The sequence below is a fragment of the Oryzias latipes genome, chromosome 24 (genome assembly GCF_053564925.1).
Source record: "Oryzias latipes strain Hd-rR chromosome 24, Olatipes_Hd-rR_3.1".
NCBI classification, from domain to species: Eukaryota; Metazoa; Chordata; class Actinopteri; order Beloniformes; family Adrianichthyidae; genus Oryzias; species Oryzias latipes.
This window is the reverse complement of record NC_136260.1, coordinates 16,310,829-16,323,937: the sequence shown is the minus strand read 5'-3', so window position 1 is coordinate 16,323,937 and position 13,109 is coordinate 16,310,829. Positions and strand designations below refer to the sequence as shown.

Sequence of the window (13,109 nt, the reverse complement as noted above, 5' to 3'; positions counted from 1 at the left end):
GGACTACCACAGCTAAATGGGAACCATGAAGAGGCCAAAAGGGAAGCAGCAACTGTCAAACACCTACACAGAATAAAGCAAGCCTAGGGACGTCTGCAGGATGGGAAAACAAAGTGCTGGGTGTCAATAATTATGTCCTATCAATCATCAGATTCCCTGCTGGCATGATAAGTTGTGATGCATGGAGGGTTTCATCCCAAATCCATAAGACTGTGCTATACAGAAGTTCCAAGCTCAAGATGGGAAACAGCTCTAAAGGCAAAGCTGTGAATGCTCAAGATAACACCCTGTGGTACTTTCAAATAAACAAAGATGATGGATGGATGGATTGATGGATGGATGCAACCTTCCACATTTACTCAACTTGTGGTGGCAAATGTACCTGATTGTGCCCCCTTGTGGTTACATTGAGTGTTGAATTAAATTATTAAACCAAATTTCCGTTTTTGTGTAATTTGTTTCTATTAAGTGTGTATGGTTTTGAGCTTGAAGAGCATGATTTTAAAAATGTACTTATTCATTTAAAATTCAGTCTAATAAAACAGTCAGAATATTCACACGTACTGCAGTGTTTACAACAGCATTTATGATCCAAATAGCTTTTGGTTTCAGAATTTGTTGACCGAGTGAGCCTTCTTTCTTTTTATTCAGTCTTTGCAGACGCTGAAGTCCAAAACACCGCTATTTTTAGCCCGCAGCAGACAGTCAGCAGAACAAAATGAGATAAAATCACAACCACTAGAACTGCAACGTCACATTTATTTATAAACTCCCCCACCATGCTGTTCAGGTTCGGAGTCGTTCTTTCTCCACAGTCTTCGCACGTGGAGCTTTTAGTTTCGGGCTCGCGTGAAGAAATGGGCCATTGGGACCCGAGTAGAGCGGTACAGATGAAGGCTTCGCTCCAGATCCCGTCACCTGACGAGCCCTGTCTGTGGACCGGAGAGGTGGAGCTGGCAGAGCCCGTCAAAGATCCGTTCTGGTTCAAGTTTATTCAAAGGGTCAGAGGCGGTTTTGTTTGGGAAGGTACAACACATTCGATTTTCCCAAAGCAACGTTAAAAAAACCTTTTCAAAATTTGCCATATTTAATGCAACTAGTGTAATGTACCTTTACAACCACGAGAGGGCGACACAGTAACGTTTGTTAATTAGGGACCTCGTTTTCTTCAACTCAAAAACATCCTGCAAAGCTGCATTTTCTGTTGCCTGAGGATATGAAAAACAATTTGTCTCCCCCTCTAAATGTCACAAAATTGTCTTTGCTAGAGGGTGAAAATATGTCAACAATGCAGCAGATTATGGTGATATTCATGACTTTGTTGCTCCAAATAGAGGATTTCTTGTGGATTACGTTTTGGAATCAATCATGGATATGACTGACATGTAGAAGTCCCACAACATTCGTTAGAGGGAATTAGCTTACAAACCTTGCAGAAAATATGTGGTCTGTGTCCAGGTAGTGGTCCCAGCCATGACAGATGCTGCTCCTATGATGACAGGAACGTGGTGGATGGAGTGTACTGCCATCCGATTGATCACTGGATCGAGAAAACAGGACACACGAATGAGATGAAACACACCACAGACTTTTACTTCAGGGTGGCCGGTCAGATGGCCATGCATTTCTCCAGGTAAGTTAAAATAATAGGAGAATGCATTGTAAAATGCAATACTCTATTTATTTTATATAAGATGGTAAAGTGGTTTAGAAATTATGTATTTCTGCCTACAAATCATTAAAAAGCAGGAAAAGCTTTGTTTTTTCAATGATTAAAAATAAAATAAAATACAGTGGAAGGTTCCACCAGCATCCAACCCTCCTGATGAGAAGGGGGATGTAAGAAGTTTAAGGAAAATACTTTATCCTTCTGTGGTTCATAATACCCTTCAAAAGATTAGGAGAATAAGGAGAAACATTTCATTTTTAAGTAGAAACTGTTACTAAGTGACTGATCTTCAGGGCCTGAGGCGGGACGGCATTAACGCGCTCACAATAGAGGTGTTTTTCAAAGTAAAAGTCTTTAGAAGCTGCCAGGGTTTTATAACAGCCTCGACCTAAGGTTTGTTTGGACTTAAAAAAACTTCTGTAACTCTCAACTTTTAAAGATTGATTTTGGATCCAACACTGTGACTATTACTGAGTTAATTTGTGGCACAATAATTACAGAATTATACTAAAAATAGACTTTTATTTTTGAGACTTGAAGTTTAGCATAACAATGACCAAACATTTTTCAGCCTCAATACCACCTTAAGACCTCACAGTGAACCTAAGATTACAGACAGTTGCTTTGCTCTCCAGACCTGTCTGAAACAAACATTAGAACAATAAAAGGCCCTGATTTAAAAATCAATAACTTCAAATGAAACACAGGGATTTTTTTGAAGGGCCAGTTATTGATCTCCTCGGTTCCTATAAATCACAGCTTTGCTCGAAAAACAAGACTTGATGCAGGAAATCAAATTTATTTCATACCAAATGGAAAAATAAAACACTAAAATGTCAGCGTTGGTGGTCTGTAGAACTTATAGGCGACCTAAGGCAGACCGACTCAAACTATCACTTATTTATTGTGAACATAAACAAGAATCTCCACAAAAAAAATGCCTTAAGAAAATAAAAAAACAACAAGATTTTGACTAAGAGCAAGTCAACTTTAGTATAAGAAGTAGCAAACAGGATGCAGCTTAGTGTCAAACAGAAACCACAGGTGCAACAGGTAATACGGCTGAGCAGAATTACACATGGGAAAACTAATAAAGTTAACAAGAAAAAAAGACCCTGCATCCCACATAAGACTTTATTTTTTCTAAATTTGATGTAATTTTGTTTTAATTTTTTTTCTGAATAATTTTCTTTTCCATTTGTATTTTCCACAGTTTATGTGATGCATGCTATTTTATTTAATCCGATTAAGTATTCCCTTTAATCCAGCAGTTTTAGGTATTTTAATGCACGAGGGAAAAACTGTTCTAAGCCATTTTTTTAGCTCAATGCCCCGTTTATGTTCTCCTTTGCAAACACCTCAAGCTACAGTATGTTCATACCACACTCTGCAACGTCCGTTCCAGCAACTAATTCCAATTAAAAGTCTATGTCAATGCACATAAACGTGCGTTCAAAACTCTCACGTTCACGTGTAGCTATGCAAGTTTTTATGATCATTTTATGTAACGTGCAGCCATTAAAAGCAAGTTGAAGGCTAAAGCAGGTTGATCTTTGACCAGTCAGGGACTCAGATTTATTAGAGACCCTTTCATTTATTGAAATGCCAACTGTTTGATAATTAATCATGGAGGAGAAATGAATAATTGCGTTTTTTGAATAGAGCTGTGAAAGGAAAAAGCCTGGATTTTCAACATTTCCACCACTTTTGACATTTTGCACCAAGCCTCTTTCAACTGTAGGTGGCATACATGCGCTAGTAGAAAAAGAAGAAGAAGCCCCTCCCTGCTTGTCCAGTGTGAACCCCCTGAGCTAAATGCACGTTCAGGAAAACGCGTCGCATGCCCGGTGTGAGCGTAGCTTCAGTGTGATCCAGAAGGTCTGTATCTAGGTCTACAGCCGAAAGACATTCAGAGAGACAGTTTGCATGATGAATGCTAATATCTGAATAAAAAAACCCTCATTGCCCCTCCATGCGTGTCATGTTTTTGTGGGTGACAAATGCTTCCAGTGAGCGTGCTGCTTGCATATGAATAAGCCAAAACCCTCAGGTTGGAACTTGTGTTGAGAAGACTCTACACGGTGTGTGTCAAACACCTGCGTGTTCCGTCGGAGGCTTTTTAACCTGTCGAGTTGGAGGTTTGATATTCACCTCGGACTAAATGGCCCCTGCACACCCTCTCTCTAACCCTGCAGACGTTTCACGGTGATGCAGACTTTCACTAAACTCCTAATTCGCTGGAGGAGGCAGAAGGGTTGAGGATCATCACATGAAGACTTCTGTACTTTTCAGCTAGAGGTGTTTTGAATTTAGAGTTAATATTTAAGATCAAAGCGGAAGAACTGAATAGGAGTCAGCAGGTTCACTTTTCAGAAGACGGGGTTTAGTTCAAGAATAAATTAAAGGAAAAACACGCAAAGCTCTGGCGGTCATGCAAAATAAATCCCCAAAAAGAGCAGTTTTGAATATTTTACTTTAAAAATGTCTGACTTTTACTCCTCTGGTTGTTGACTTACTGATAAATGCAAGGGACAGCAGGTCAATTTAACTGTAGTGTTGCATTCAACAAGAAAAAATACAAACATTGTGTGTACATGTTGTGTACTCATTCCCAGAAATGAATAAATCTGACTCAGAAATGACATAAAAAATGTCAACGATGCGTTTGTGACACCAGGGTGCTGCAGCGGGTGTGGTTGGGCAGCTGCCCTCGCCAGGTGGAGCACGTGACCATAAAGATGAAGCACGAATTGGGCATCACCGCCGTGATGAACTTCCAGACAGAGTGGGACGTGCTGAACAACTCGCACGGATGCAGGCGCAACCCTGCAGAGGTCATGACCCCAGAGACCATGACGCGCCTGCATCAGGACTCTGGTCTGGTGTACGTATGGCTCCCTACACCTGACATGAGCACAGAGGGTAAGGGCCGTCACCGTCACACCCGTCAGATCACTGTGCCTGTCCGTTGTTGATGCTGTCAGGCTGCAAGGCTCTATTGAAATTCTAACTACTCCAACTCTAAAAAATGATCCGTCCAATTTACAATCTGCAGATCGAACTACAACGGAGCCACAGATTACCTTCAATGATTTCCCTCAGCGATTAGGATGGAATTATTCATGCAGCTCAGTGTTTCAGGCGTTTTGGTCTCAAAAGTGCTGCCCATTCTTTCAGAGAGAATTTAAAGTGGCTGAGAAAACTAGAGATTATCCATGAAGGTTTGTAGATTATGCTTTAGAATTTAAAAGCTTTAATATCCCTTAAATTAGGTTTAAAAAAAAAAAAAAACTTTTGGGGACGGGTCACATCCGGTTTATACATTTAATCCAATGTTTTTGAATGACTGTTGATAGACATTTTACATAGGGATTCTTTTAAAAACCCAGGAAACATTCATATAACAGCAATACTCATAAATAAAACAATTATTTAAAAAAATGTTGGGCTACTAACTGAAAATGATAGAAAGTGTTTTTGAAAAACTTTTTTCATACTTTAAAGATTTCTTAAAGTAAAAATTCAGAGGTCATTCTGTTTGGTTAAATAAAATGTTTCGGTTTTCAAAATAGAAAGAAAGAAACTTCCTAAATCTGCCGTTAGTGATAACACTTCCTGCAGCTCCTTATATTTTCCACATGACAACATATTTCTAATATCAAAAGCAGACTTAAAAAGGGCAGGCAGGTTTAATCTGGTAAAGCTCAGCAGGCGGAACTTCACAAAGTAGATTAAGTGGATGATTTTGCGGGATTACAAACTGAACGTTCCTTTCTCTGCAGGTCGGATCAGGATGCTTCCTCAAGCTGTGTTCCTGCTCCACGGTCTGCTGCAAAACGGTCACACGGTGTATGTTCACTGTAACGCTGGAGTGGGCCGGTCCACCGCCGCCGTGTGCGGCCTCCTCATGTATGTGTTTGGCTGGACTTTGAGGAAAGTGCAGTACTTTGTCGCAGCTAAAAGACCTGCGGTCTACATAGACGAGGACGCTTTGGTCCAAGCTCATGCAGACTTCGTGGAGAAGTTTGGCCGTCGGCCTTTATACATCTCTTACCCTCAGACCTGAGGAGCTCGTCTTCCAACGGAAGGTCAAGCAAAGCTCCTTTTAGAAAATAAAAAGATTAATTTCAGCTGGAAGGAGTTTAAGTTTCAGTACATTTGAGCTGGCAGCCAGAGTGGATCGGAAAAATATACTCTTCTGATGTTAACTTTTAATACCGCCATTCACCACACACAGTTCAAGACTGTTGTTACTGTTGTGTGTTTATGTCCATGGGGACCTTTGCTGAGACCTTTTCCTTTCATTTCTTGGCCATTAATCAATACAGAGTCAACAGAGGTGACATTTTGAAAGCGAGCCCTCTGCTGCTGTGTTCAGTGCCATGAATGAAAACAACATGCCGGACAAAAATAAATGAAACAGATTAATATAAGAAATTGTGTCCAGTGAGGTTTGTCCTTTTTGCTGCAAAAACAGAGGTTTAAATAATTACAGAAGCCTGAATTCTTCCCTTTTCAGTAAAGGGGATACTTTTTTTAAGGATTATGGTTGGAATGTTTAAGGAGAGTGGCAATCTTGCCAAAGAAACAAATCTATTCATAAAAACAACAAATGTGTGAGGATCTTGCTTTCAATCCAAGACATTTAGTTCCTAAGCAAATGCAGTCCCCTCTAGCAGGAAATGCATGGTCCCTTCCAATGTAATTTAACATCCAAGTGTGTATTTCTGGGAGAGAAAACACACACATACAGAGCTATGAATTGTTTTTATTACAACACTTGGTGGACACAGAGCCTTTAATATTTAAAGCTGTAACTCAAAACGCAGTTTTAACATTTAGAAAGTTATCCACGCATCTTATAAAGTGAACTTTAATGCTCTGTTTCCAGTCTGGGTGACTCCACAGAGAGCTGCGGGCCTGCTGATATTCAGGAAAATGCAGCCTTTGTCCCTGGAGGTCCATAACAATAAGCAGGCTAATATATACATACCTGACATTTCTCACACAAACTGACTCAAACTGTTTCCTGCCTTTAAACGTTAAACCTGCACCAACAACTTCATTTCCCAGTCAGGGGGGGGGGGGGTTCCTTTTTGCACGCTCAATGAATGTAATTATTTTTTTTAGGAAAAACCATCATGGATTCATGGGGACTCATGTCCAGCAAAATCTGTGAAAAAAAAAAAAAATCAGGGTTCAATTCCCAGAGGGTGCAATGAGCTTAATCCAGTGGGGGCAAGAACCTTTACGCTACAGCCACTAAATCAGGGTCTCCCTGTGCCGGTCCCCAGCCTGGATAAAATTTAGGGTTGCCATGGCAACCCCTGAAGGGATATGCCGAAAGGTGAACAACAACACCATAAAAAGTAGGAACAATGTTTAAGGTCTTTTCTTTCCTCATTTCTTCTTGTTAATGAGAATAGATGCTTTCAAACACAGAATGCACATATTTTTCATTAAATGTAAATAACGACATCTTTTTGTTGACTGATACCTAACTGAAGAGTTTTGCTGTTTCCAAGACGGTGCAGCTGTAATTATTGCCTTCATTTATGAAGCTCAGGCTCTGCACTCAGCCTCAGCACATTACTCTTCATCACACAATGAGCAGCGGTAAGTAAGTGGAAATGAGATTTGTTTGAAGTAAGTCATTTGCCACATTTGCTGCGTGAGTGCACTACCTGGATTCCTTTTCAAATGTATTTGTGCGTCAGTTTTGCTCCCTTTGTGGTCTCCACTGCCGCCGCCGTTGATCAACGGGGAGGTTTGGAAGTGAACAAAAGAGGGGGGTGTGGGGTTTTCTGCAAAATGGTGATAAAAACTACACACTGTTTAAAAAAAAGCGCCATTTACCATCAACATTTTTAGCATTTTTACAAAATTATAGTGCAAAAGGCTAAAATTACACGCAGACATTGGGACATTTTACAGTTTGCCAAATGCAAAATCTCTCAATTCAATAAACCCCCTACCTGCAGAACTTCTTTGGGTGCACAGTCCTGTCTGGCTACCACATTTCAGGCTGTCCATACTCTATGATTAATTTTCTAAAGAGGAAATTAAAGTATCCACACTCACTTTGCCACGCTCTGTAACTTGGCTGAAAACTTAATTCAAGCAGAGTAATAATTTAACTGGTGAAAGTACTGGTTTATGAGTCTACTAGAAAAGCTATCAAGGAATTACAAAACTTTAATGAGCTTTTATATAATGAAAATTAAGTTGAGATGTTTTTGAAGACAGAAAAACTCAAATAAGTGCTTAAAAAATACAGAAACAAATAAAATGGCTAAAACAAGAGTCAAAACTTGTGAGCTGGCTTTAAAAAATGAAGTTTCAGAGAATATGAAATGCTGATTGGATTCAAATGATGTATGAAAAGCTCTGTTTTGCAGTGATGATCTGTCAGCTGCTGCATGAGAAAGTCGGAAAATTGATTGATGAAAAGTTTTGTTTTTCATTAGAGAAGTTTGGGCAGCCAATAATTCAAGCTGTCATCATGAAGGGGAACTTTTCTGATTGTTTTGGTCCTGATTCCATAATTGTTTTCCAAAAACAGTGATTTAAAAAAGTTGTTCTCCTATGGGATGAAAAATATGTTTTTTTTTCGGATTTTTCTTTCTTTTTCTAAAACTAATAAAGTATTTCTGTAGCACGTATTCAAAAGCATTGTGTTTTCAGCGTGTTGGAAACTAAACAAGACCAGGCAGTCGAGTGTCACTCCGTGCAATAAGCTTATTTGAGCACATTTTTAGCACATAATTAAGGTGGCCCGCTTTCAGAGGAAAGCAACAGAGCTTGTGTGGCCTTGCATGATAAGTGGAACTGCCTCCTGATTTATTCCCCACTGCCTGAGGCCGGCAAGGAGGGAATGAGGGGTGCCAGATTCGACAGTTCAGTTTAAAATGGTAATCATGAGATCGATGAATGCTAAATGACCTCGTACCCGATCATTTTTGATGACTTTGTTGTCCTAAATCATAGTGTTTTTCCTGCTACTTTTATCCTGGGGTATGTTTGTAGTTTTCTCCCACTTTCACATCATTTATTTTACTTTTGATTTACACTTGTTCCTCTCCATGACTTCCTCTTTCTTCATCCTTTTTCTTTTACAAAGATCTACCATTGGGTCAGAAGGTCATTTCAAATATCTGCTAGTAGTCTAGTCATATGGTTGCCTAATTGTTTTTATTTTTATTTCCAGATTTATTTACTTTTTCACATCCACATGCGTCTTGTAAAGAAGGTGGGAATCAAATACCATTCTGATCACCTTCAAAGAAACCTTTGTTTCCCTGTAAACTTCCACCCAAACAGCTGGTTTGTCAGATGATGCCATTATTTCCAAACTGATTACATAAAATAGCTGGTCATTTGGGTTGTGGTTTTATTTATTTATTTTTACAGGGTTTTAGCCTGGCAATGACTCACTCTGCAAAATGGAATACAAATTCTGATTACTTATCAGCTAATGGACCATTATTGCACAGACTGTTATTTTTTCACCCCCCTTTCAACTTTACACCCTGTGGGCTGAGGTATAATTGGAGTGGGGGCTATTTTCCTGTCTGCAATTTTTAACAACACCCTTTAATGGAACCTAAAGTCATTTTATCAATTTCTTTTTCTCTTTGAGTTTGTTTTTAACCAAATCAAAAATTGCATTTAGACTCTGTTTTTCTGAGACAAAAAAAAAACCCTCTGATCCGGTCAGGTCCATGAAAAAGTTCATCCGACGTATTAATTGCGTCTTTGCATGATGGATCTGGACGTCAGTGGAGGGGCAGCGCTGCTTGTGTGCAGGCTTGCGGGGACATATGGGTGCCAACATGGAAGACAGCCAGACTCATAAATCATTTGTGACATGTCATGATGAATGCGGGTCTATCAGAGGATTTGTCTCCTATCTCTGCTTGGGCCTTTCTGAACCGACTGAGCATTTGTGTCCAACACTAGTAAAACCAAAACCACTCATAGTGGAAAAAGTCCCCCCCATCTACTCTTTATTGTTTTGTTTATTTATCGTCCAAAAGAAAGTTTCCCTCAATGTACCGGTAACTCACTTTATTCTGCTCACTTTTTGTCAGCACATCTGGGACTTGCAGCCAGACAGATGGAAAGCAGATGAGGCTTGTTTTCAGTCTGGGGAACCAGACAGGTGGTCCAACCTTATTTCAACAAAATATCTGTGCCTCCAAATCTCCAAAGGCATTAGATTGTTGAGCTTGAATATGACTGGAAACCCTCGAGGCAACAGACAATTTAGACTTGAAGAGATGTCTAACATTATGCATCATCCTGCCATGTACTGTCACAACATCTAACATATGCTAATATAGGAATATTACTTAAAATGATACCATGCATTCCTATTAATAGAGCTAGAGTCAAATGATGAGCACCAAAGGCTGATCTGTTGACTTTGCCAATGAAAGACATTTATCTTCCACACTTCACCCATAAAAGATAGATTAATTCCATTCTCTGTCAGTGTTTTAAGCTAGGTGTACAATTTATGGCAGTCTCGTTCCTGCTCTCACCCCCCCCCCCCACACACACACACACACAACATATGCATGCAGGAAAAATGCAATTTCACTTCAAAACCCAACTCAAATTATTCCCCAACTCTAGGGTCTTGTGCAACTGACAAATTGATGGGTGAGCAGGAGGGAATTGTGGATAATTTCATGTCACATTTCAGGCGCACTGATGCCTCCTCGGACAGATAATTGCTCGCAGCATATTGTGGTAGAAGTTCTTAACTTTTCCAGGGGATAATTCTTCAGGGATTGTTGTCAGAGATAATTGTAATTCTCATCAAAAGTTATACAAATGGAAATGAAAATTCTCTGTTTGTCACAGTGTGGATGCTAACAGTTTTTAGCCACATCCTAGTTCGCATGAGGAAAACAAAGACGTACCAGATTTTTCGGACAATAAGTATATATGCTGTGCTCGTATATTAGCACAACCAAATTAAACGCAAAAATTCTATCAAATATTTGCGTTTATTGTTAAACATGTACCAAATATACTAGTTTGCATGTTTAGTTTACATGCTAACAAATCTTGATAACACTTCAAATCACTAAATCCACTGATTTCCTTCTCCCCTGTGTTGCTTTGGAACAATTCTGTCAAACCTGGCGTAGCGAATAGTGATACACACACCTACAGTGCCCTCTAGTGGTTGTTGCTATTTATTTTTTAAATAACACACAAGTCGCACCTGAGTAGAAGTCGCACTCGTGGCCAAACTATGCAAAAACAAAAGAAAAGCAACTCATCCTCTGAAACACAAAGATATACATGGATCTAGTTGATGCATCAGAATGGAGTGAGCAGGGAGCATCTATGTCATAAACAGCATTTGTTCTTCTGCTACCGATTTATAACAACTCAGGAATCGGTTCTTAGTTTAATTCTACAAAAATTTGTCCATCATCAGAAAATTCCAACGAAAACATGTTAAAAACACCATTTTCTTCGGAGTAGGTCTTTAATTTTTGATGTTTTTCACTTAAGTCACAGAAACAGCTTGGTTCAAAGCTGCTTTGCTCCATACTTTACAGTTATCTCTGCCTCCAGGTCTTTCTTCTCATCAGTCCTCTGCCTCTCCGCCACTCACCTTCAGCCAAGCTTGCTGTCAAATCGGCTGCCATGGCGCTCCCACCCCCAACCGCCTCCCTTCTAACCAGCTCAGACACTGGATCGTTCCGTCTCCAGAGTGAATCGCTTCACTTTGATCAAAGAAGAGAGGGACAACTATCAGACACATTTCAAAAAGCTCATCAAAAACTGTTTAGGTAATTACAGCTCAGCAAAAGGATAATTGCAGCCGTGTGACACCATGAAGGAGAGGTGTTTCATGAAGCTTGAAAAGAGAAACTGGTCCAGCAGTCTGTAGTGGTTGAGTTTCTGTAACGTGGAGGCAGAAACGTCTGTGTTTGATTGCTGTGAAGTGTGGAGACAAAGGAGTGTCAGCAAAGAAGTGAGGTGATGGGAGATGAAGGGATCGTTTTGTAATAATGTGATTCCTGTCCAACCTGTCAGACAATTCAATCAAAGGGAACGTGCTGATAATTGAGTGAGGGGCAAATGTTTCTGAACTGTGACGCTTCAGACACAAAGAAAGAATTTTAAATGAAAATGTATTTTTTATGCTTCCAAGAAGAGAAACTTTCCATATAATTAAATTCAGTTTCAAAGCGCTTTAAAGGAGAATATTTTATTTTTTACTCTGATCTATTTCTGTTCAGCTAACATGTATTTTCTTAATGGTAAAATAAAAAATATCCACACTGAATCCAATGACGACTAAATTAATTCATTGACATGTCGATTCATTTTAGGATATATTGATCTTTTCAGATTATTCCCATATTTTTTAATTATCCAAGTCGAATAGACGTGTTAGGTCTTTGTATCCGGCCTGTAAATAAAAATATTAACCTTCTTCCTCCTGTTATCATTAGTATTTGTGCCTCAACGTTGTTCAACCTTTCTCTACTGCTTTTTACTTTATCTCTATGTTTCTCCTCCTAATCATTTAAAAGTTAATTTTCTTCACTTCCTTTTTGCTCTTTTACAGAATATTTGATTTGAAGTCACTTACTCTAACTTCCTATTTTTTTTTTGCCATTTCCTCTGTACAGTTTTACTTGACAGCGCGTAAGTTGAAACACATTCATTCTTTCAGTCATCTTCTAATCCGTTTTTAGCCTTCCAGGGTCACGGGGGTGCCAGAACCTTTTCCGAGTCTTGGGGGGCGAAGGTCGGGGACATCCTGGACAGATCGCCAGTCTGTCACAAGGCCACAAACACACACCCATGCACTCTCACATTCACACCTAGGGACAATTTAGAGTAACCAATCAACCTATAAATGAACTTCTGAAACATGTTTTTGGACAGTGGGAGGAAGCCAAGCTTCGAGTCCCTGCAAAGACTTTCCAGGGCACTGTTCTGTTTCTAGTTCCCCAGCCGGGACTTGAACCAGGGGCATTCTTGCTGTGAGGCAAGAGCGCTAACCACTGTGCTTATTTTTACTCATTTTTTGTACTTTGTGTTATTTAATCTGCTCCTCTTCTCCACCTGCGAGTTTACATAGACTGCAATGCATCGTGGGATATTTGGCTCCTGTTAACTGTTGTGTCCAAATTACTTCGCCATCCCCAACAACTAATAAACAATACAAAGCGTCAATGTCTCGTGTCCTGGATTTAAACAGCAGTTGTTCGGACACCATGCTCACTACATTTATTTTTTAAATCAATCGATGAAGCAAGTTTAATTTATTAAAATTGCATTTCATGTATTGCAGCTCAAAGAGCTTTATAATTATATAATTAAAACCAAACTGACAATACAGAATGCAAAACAGAAAAAATGGAAACCAAATGACCCCTTTCCCCCGCCCCACATTCATTCATGC

At 39.6% G+C, this 13,109-nt stretch overlaps 1 protein-coding gene and 1 long non-coding RNA gene across 4 annotated transcripts in view; one reads left to right on the top strand and one right to left on the bottom strand.

Annotated features, from left to right (window-relative positions):
• The window catches only part of LOC110017725 (uncharacterized), a 105,104-nt gene that overhangs the window by 2,439 nt on the left and 89,556 nt on the right, over positions 1–13,109 (bottom strand). For 2 of the 3 annotated variants that reach the window (XR_013654134.1, XR_013654136.1), the window contains 2 exons: positions 11,304–11,415; positions 1,430–1,540 (listed from right to left, as the gene is read on the bottom strand). This is a non-coding gene — a long non-coding RNA (uncharacterized LOC110017725). The remainder of the gene's footprint in view (positions 1–1,429; positions 1,541–11,303; positions 11,416–13,109) is intronic. The other variant, XR_013654135.1, reaches the window with a different exon arrangement.
• Positions 652–6,106, top strand: epm2a (EPM2A glucan phosphatase, laforin). The gene is made up of 4 exons (XM_004083599.5): positions 652–1,026; positions 1,459–1,633; positions 4,347–4,591; positions 5,452–6,106. Exons 1-4 carry the CDS (start codon positions 780–782, stop codon positions 5,733–5,735), a joined length of 951 nt encoding a protein of 316 aa, XP_004083647.1. The 5' UTR covers positions 652–779; the 3' UTR covers positions 5,736–6,106.